The sequence below is a fragment of the Neophocaena asiaeorientalis genome, unplaced genomic scaffold (genome assembly GCF_003031525.2).
Source record: "Neophocaena asiaeorientalis asiaeorientalis breed wild unplaced genomic scaffold, Neophocaena_asiaeorientalis_V1.1 scaffold87, whole genome shotgun sequence".
Classification (NCBI taxonomy): domain Eukaryota; kingdom Metazoa; phylum Chordata; class Mammalia; order Artiodactyla; family Phocoenidae; genus Neophocaena; species Neophocaena asiaeorientalis.
In genome coordinates, this window is record NW_020175432.1 from 5,571,406 (window position 1) to 5,578,372 (window position 6,967).

At 58.3% G+C, this 6,967-nt stretch overlaps 1 protein-coding gene across 1 annotated transcript in view; it reads right to left on the reverse strand.

Annotated features, from left to right (window-relative positions):
• RFX1 (regulatory factor X1) overlaps positions 1–6,967 on the reverse strand; it is a 30,321-nt gene that overhangs the window by 90 nt on the left and 23,264 nt on the right. The window contains exons 10-21 of the mRNA XM_024767493.1: positions 5,229–5,410; positions 4,087–4,206; positions 3,881–3,996; positions 3,536–3,654; positions 3,344–3,453; positions 2,741–2,892; positions 2,569–2,666; positions 1,320–1,469; positions 1,018–1,226; positions 432–585; positions 303–348; positions 6–153 (exon numbers count right to left, since the gene is read on the reverse strand). Of these exons, the coding sequence (XP_024623261.1) occupies positions 6–153; positions 303–348; positions 432–585; positions 1,018–1,226; positions 1,320–1,469; positions 2,569–2,666; positions 2,741–2,892; positions 3,344–3,453; positions 3,536–3,654; positions 3,881–3,996; positions 4,087–4,206; positions 5,229–5,410 (1,604 nt within the window). The remainder of the gene's footprint in view (positions 1–5; positions 154–302; positions 349–431; positions 586–1,017; positions 1,227–1,319; positions 1,470–2,568; positions 2,667–2,740; positions 2,893–3,343; positions 3,454–3,535; positions 3,655–3,880; positions 3,997–4,086; positions 4,207–5,228; positions 5,411–6,967) is intronic.

Here is a 6,967-nt window from a genome sequence, read left to right on the forward strand (position 1 = left end):
CCTGCACGAAGAGGCCACGTGCGTCTGTCCGCGCCAGTTTGGCCGGTGGCTCCAGAGCCTCGGGGCCCAGCGCGGGTGACTCGCCACCGGCCGCGAGCGAGATGTCCTGCGGCAGCTCGTCCTCGCTTTCCTCCTCCTCTTCCTCCTCCTCGTCTGGGGTACACGGACCAGGCCTGGCTCAGCGTGGGGCGGCGGCGCCACCAGGCCGCCACATGGCTCCCCAACCGCCGCCTCCTCCACCCCAGCCTCGCTGTACGCCACCCCCTGGACTCTGGCCCTCGGTAGGGGCACGCTTTACCTACCTTTGTCCGGGTCCAGGGGGTTCAGCGTGGTGGCCAGGTTGGCGAACTGGAAGGAGGGGAGAGGAGAAGGAATGAGGGTCCTGCCTAGGGGCACCCCTCCCGTGCCCTCAGCGGACCCGTCGTGCGCACCTCGCCCATGACGGCAATGGGGGTCTCGCCCTTGGCCTGGGCCACGCGATGCTCGATCAGGTAGTACATGTACTCATCGTAGAGCAGCCGTATGAGATGGAAGGAGCCGAAGCTGGCGGCGCTGCGCAGAGTCAGGTCCCGGATCACCATGGAGCTGTGGGAGGCGACAGAGAGGAAATCCTCAGGCCGGGACCCGCCCCGCGCCCCTCTTCCCTGCCGTAAGGACCCCAGGCCCGAGCAAGCCCAGTTACCACCGCCCGGCCCCGCACAGGCTTCCCAGTCAGAGACGGAAGGCGTCCCTCAGAGAGGGAGGAGGGCCCGAGCCCCGCCCACCACCAGCAGGACCCTCGACTTTCTAAAAGGCACCCGAGTCCCCCCAGGGGGTGGGGCTTTCTCTGGTCCAGCCGGAGAGGTGGGGCTGGGGCCCTCATCCAGCCCCACCCTCCTCGAAGAGGCGGAGCCTTCACCGGTCCTATTTTGGCCCGATCCCAAAGCACAGGAGCCTTCTCTGGGTCCGGCCCTGGTGGGAGGAACGTCCTCCCGCCCAGCCCCTTCCCCGCCCGCATCCCGCCCAGCCAGAGCGCACCTGTAGAAGGACCACTTGAGGAGGAAGAGCTTAGCGGCCTTGGGGAAGCCGGCGCTGCCCTGGTAGGGCTTAAGCACTTGGCTCACGACGCCGTCCAGCCAGGCCGCCCACTGCTCCAGTGAGTTCTGCTGCTGCAGAGTCACTTTGAAGTCCTGCTCCAGCCGCTGCACCACGCGGTCCTCGCAGCGGCACACCCACGAGGCCTGCTCCTGGGACACAGCGGGCGGGTGCCCGGGGCTCAACCGCCGCCCCGGGCCCGAACCGCCGGGCCGCCCCGCGCTCGCCTGCCCGTCCACGCTCACCTGCACGTTGGCGAAGTCCACGCGGTTGAGGTCGCTCAGCATCTGGTTGATCTGCGCGGTGTTCTGCAGCACAGCACGCGCCGCCTGCGCCAGGTGGTTGAGCGACGTGTAGCGCCGCAGGGTCTGCGCGAAGGCGCCGGCCGCTGCCACCTGTGGGGCCCGGGGCTTGTGGCTTCCGCGGAACCCACCCCGCACGGCCCCCTGCCCCACCCAGTGCGACCTCTCTGAGCCTGTTTCTTTCTCCTAAAAGGGAGGAATGTACCTTGTTGCTTTCGTTGGGAGATCAAAGGGTCGGGGTTTTCAAACTTTGGGCGACCACCCACCCAAAGAATGCCTCCAAAAAAATTCAATGTATTGTATCTGAACAGCATTATTATTTTTCATCAAAGGACACAAGTAAATCTCGGAGGGCATTGCCCAGAAAGGGCACTACTTCCATAACCTTTGGTTTCATTTTGTTTGTATTATTATTCCCTTGAATGTCAGCTCCGGGAGGGCCAGAGTTTTGTGCATCTTGGTCATTGCTGTGCTCCCAGCACTCAGAACCATGCCGAGCACACAGCAGGTGCTCAATAAATGCGTGTGGAATAAATGAATGAATACATAAGTCTTACCCGTTCTGAAGGGCTCCCCCGGGATCCAGCTTCTACTCTCTCCACAGGCCCCCAACCCCAGCCCTGTGTCCAGCGTACCCAGGGGTCATTCTTCAGACATCCCTTTCTGTTTAGCTGTCTTGTTGGCATTTTCGGGACTTTGAAAACAAACTTTTTTTTTTCTCTCTTTTCTTTTTTTTTCTTTTTGCTCAAGAGCAAGCACACCCCATCTAATTCCTCACATCTTGGTAGTTAGTGAATGTGCAGCACTGACAAAGAGGGCTATTCTGTTTCCTTATAGATGTTTTTGGTTTTGGTTTTTTTAAGATTTTATCTCTTTCTGAACACCTAAAGCACTTTCTGTTGAAGCTCTCTGAAGAGAACTACTTCAAGTGTGCATTTGGTTTTAATTTTTTTAAGATGCCGTGTTGCATACAAAACACCACACACAGGTTGTGTTTCAGAAGTGGGCTCCTGAGGAAGCTGGTTTGTAAAGACAACGCCCAAAGCTCACTCTGATAGGACAGACACGGGGACAAATCTTACCGCCTCTGTCAGGCAGAGGAGACAGAGGCCCCCAGCGCCCCCACCGCAGCCGGGAGGGAGGCCCCGGGCTGTGGGCCAAGCTGGCCCCTCAGCCCCCGTCACGCCCTCACCTTCACCCGCAGCATCTCCTCAGGTATGTTCACCATGGCGTGGGTGAGCCAGCTCTCCAGGCTCTTGGCAAAGTTCCGGATCGCTTGGGTCAAGGCACCTGTGGGCGGTAGGGGGGCTGGTCAGGACTTAGGGGTGGGGTGGGATGCGGGGACCGGGGGGCCGTGCACTTACTGGGGATGGGCCGCAGCACATCGGGGATGAGGATCTCCACCAGGCCCTGGTACAGCACGTTGTCACAGTGCTTGGTCCACTGGAGCACGGGCTCGAACTTGGAGAGGAGCACCAGGCTGGCCTTGGGCAGCCGCTTCTCGGCCTCATCGTGCCTGTGGGCACCCACCCCACCCGGGGGTCACAAAGACATTCCATGGTCCTGTACCCAGGGTCAGAAGGGCACAGCACCCTCACCCCACCCTGGGGTCAGGCAGGTACTCTCTGTCTCTGGAAGACTCCCGGGGTCAGGCTGACACAGACCCCACTGCCCCCAGGGTCAGACAGGGATCTTAACACCCTGCACACTGGGGCACAAGCATCTACCCACCGCAGGGAGGAAATGGCTTGGTGGGGCACGCCATCCCAAACACCGAGCATCAGACCGGTACCAATGCACACTCTGGAGGCGGGCTCAGAAGGCCACGTGCACCCCACAAACTGCAGGGGTAGAGAGGAGCCCCCACTCCTGCATGAAGTCTGAGGTCTGGCCGCCCCAGCCTTGGGGGCTGACTCACATGGTACCCAGCCTCCTCCCTTCCTCCCCCCTCCCCCAAAGGCACTCACACAGCCAGCGGCGGTGCCTCGCTGGGCTGGCTCAGGTTGTACCTCCAGAAGGTTTTCCACAGCGTCTCCACCAGGGTGAACTGCAGGTTCACCATGACATCGACGATGGCCTGTTGGGGAGGCTGGATGCTCAAGGGGGCTGAGCGGCAGCGCGGCCCTCCCTCGCCATTGCCCACTGCCCAGGTGCCCTACCTCACAGTGTTCCCGGTACAGGACCTGGAAGGCCTTGATGTCCCCAGGCCCGATGCCTTCGGGCAGCACTTTGCCCTGGAGGTCGAGCTCTGAGAAGTCAGGAAGGCTCCTCGAGGCATCTGGGGGCGGAGGAGACACCGTGAGCCCCTGCATCCCCCAGCTGCCTGCACCCTTGAGCCTCATCCTGGGATCCTGCTAAGTCGGCACCACTTTGCTACCGAGCAGAAGATCCCCCGTGCGCACTGGGGGCGAAGAGGTTCCGGGAGGACAAGTGAGCCATCTGCACACTCTCCGGGGACCACAGACCCTGCCCTGGGCCTGCCCCAGAGTCCAGGGAGCCCTCACCCAGAAACTGCTGGTACTGCTGGACCTGGGCGCTGATGTCCGACAGCCCAGTGGCCTGCTGTGGCCCCACGGCCACACCGTTGGTCATGCCCTCCATCTTCTGGATGGGTTTGAGCCTGGAGAAGGGATAGGCAGGGGACTGGAGTGGAGATGGGCTGCCATGCCTTTCTCTGCCCGCCAGCACCGGGCCAGCCCTGCCCTCCTACCTCTGTTTTTGCGAGAAGGGTTGGCCCCGCATGGCCATGTGCTGCTGGTCCTCCATCAGCCGCAGCAGGGGTGAGCTGGCCTTGATGCGCAGGCCATAGTAGTGGTACTTGGAGTTGCCCCTGGGAGGGAGGCAGAGGATGAGGGCTGGGCTGGGGGTGGTCACCGATCGTCCACCGGGAGCTTCACATCACACCTGCCTCTCCTCTCTGCTAGGGGGCCGAACAGAGCCCAGGGGGCGAGACCCATATTTCCACAGAGCTGGGGGTGCTGGGCTGGGGAAGCCACAGGGACTATGGGTGCCAAGGAGAGGCCCCCAACTGCAGACTGAGCTCTGTGAAGACAGGGCCAGAGTCAGGGGCAGGCACTTAGCAGGTGTTTGCTGCCTGCTAGTCATAACAATCTGCCAGGCACTGTTCTGAGCACTTAGCGTATTCGAATCCACGTGCTCCTCATCCCTACCCTATGAAGGGTACTCCTAGCATCCTAGATTGACAGCTGAGGAAACTGAGGCACAGAGACATGCAGTACTTTGCCCAAGGTTCCGCATGTACACATGCAGGAATGCATGAATGAGGTGACGTCTAAGGCCTAAGCTGGGAGCTGGAACCAAGAGAAGAGCGGGGCTCAGCCTGGAGAGGTGTGGGGGATTGCAAAGGAGAGGCAGGGAAGAGCGGGTTCATGGGAGGGCTCCTTGCTCCTTCCTACGTGAATTCACTGACTCATAGGCCCTGATTAAGCACTGACTGTGTGTAGCTCCTGCACTCTCAAGGGACGTGCATTTCAGCACTGGAAGACAGATCAGAAAGGAGAAGTAACGTAAGAGGCATGTTGGATGGTGCTCAGTGCTAAGGAGAATAAAGTAAGGGGGTTGGATGCCAAGGAGGTGAGGGAAGGCTGGAGTTTTAGTTAAGGGGGTCAGGGGACGTTTGAGTCAGGAGGTGGGGAAAGGTACGTGAGGCAGAAGGCACAGGCAGTGCAAAGGCCCTGAGGTAGGAGCATGCAAGTGTCAGAGGAGCTGTGAAGAGGTCAGTGGGGCTGGAGTGGAGTGAGCGAGGGGACAAGGGGAGCTGAGGACCTCGATAACTTAGGGTGAGGTTGGGCCTTGTGGCTGCTAGGGACTGTCAGGGGCAGGTGGCCCCACCTGGTGCCGAGACGTCGGGTGCGCAGGCCCATGAAGACAGAGCGGATGAGCTTGCCGAAGGAGGCGGCGTTGACGGGCTCCAGCTTCTGCTCCTGGCAGTGCAGCAGGTAGTGGCAGTAGAGGGTGCTCCGAGGCAGGCTCACGCCCTCGGCTGTCTCATAGTTGTCCAGGAGCCACTGGACCTGGGGCCCGAGGAGGGATGGAAGAATGCTAAGAATTGCTTCCATTTCTCAAGTGCTCGTTGCTAAGTGCTCTCTCTATTTATTTCTGACTGTGATCTTGACAACCACACTGAAGAGGGTGTCATATCACAATCACCCATGGGAACTAAATCCAGTGGAACTCTCTAGAACTGCACTGTCCAAATCAGTCACCACCAGCCACACAGAGCTGTTAAATTAATTTACACCGAATGGAAAAAGCCAACGTCAAAAGGTCACGTAAAGTATGAGTCCATTCATAGAACATCCTCGAAATGACAGCATTAGAGAAATGGGGAACAGATTCGTGAGTGCCGGGGGTTAGGGATGCTGGGAGGGAGGAAGGCAAGGGTGACTACAAAGGGTTAGCAGGAGGGGTGTGTGGTGACGGAACAGTTCTGCATTTTGACTGTGATAGTGGTTTCCCAAACCTACCCATGTGATAAAAAGACACAGAAGTAGACACCCTCACATTGTACCAATATCAGTTTCCTAGCTAGATACTGTACTACGGTTACGTAAAGTGTAATTAGTGGGGTAACCTGGGTGAAGGGTCCACAGGGATCTCTGTACTATTGTGCAGCTTCTGTGACTATAATTCTTTCCAAATAGTTTTTTTAAAAAAACAACTCAGGGGGCTTCCCTGGTGGCGCAGTGGTTGGGAGTCCGCCTGCCGATGCAGGGGACGCGGGTTCGCGCCCGGGTCCAGGAAGATCCCACATGCTGTGGAGCGGCTGGGCCCGTGAGCCATGGCCTCTGGGCCTGCGTGTCCGGAGCCTGTGCTCCACAACAGGAGAGGCCACAACAGTGAGAAGCCCGCGTACCGCAAAAAAAAAAAAAAAAAAAAAAAAAAAAAAAAAAAAAACAACTCAGTTCCCAGGACCTTGAAACTCACATTTCAAGTGCTCAATATAGCCTCATGTGGCCCCTGCAATAGGCAGCACAGAGAGAAAATATTTATCACTGGAGGATGTTCTATCGGACGGCACTGGTCTAGCGAAGCATGTTTTCAGGACCCATTAGGGAGTCATGAAATCAGTTATGTGGGTTATGACCAGCATTAAAATATTAGACTTAGAAGCCAGGCTGCATGGGTGCATAAGGGAGGTCCTGTCTTCTGAGAAACTTCTGTCTTGGTTATGGGGTCCACAATGGGTCGCCATGGGAGAGGGCGATAGTTAAAAATGAGGGGAAGGGACTTCCCTGGTGGTGCAGTGGTTAAGAATCTGCCTGCCAGTGGAGGCGACGCGGGTTCTATCCCTGGTCCAGGAAGATCCCACATGCCATGGAGCAGCTAAGTCCATGCGCCACAACTACTGAGCCTGCGCTCTAGAGCCCGTGAGCCACAACTACTGAAGCCCGCACGCCTAGAGCCCGTGCTCCGCAATGAGAGAAGCCACCGCAATGAGAAGCCCACGCACCGCAGCGAAGAGTAGCCCCCGCTCACTGCACCTAGAGAAAGCCCATGCGCAGCAATGAAGACCCAACACAGCCAAAAATAAATGAATGAATAAAAAAAAAAAAAAAAAAAAAAAAAAG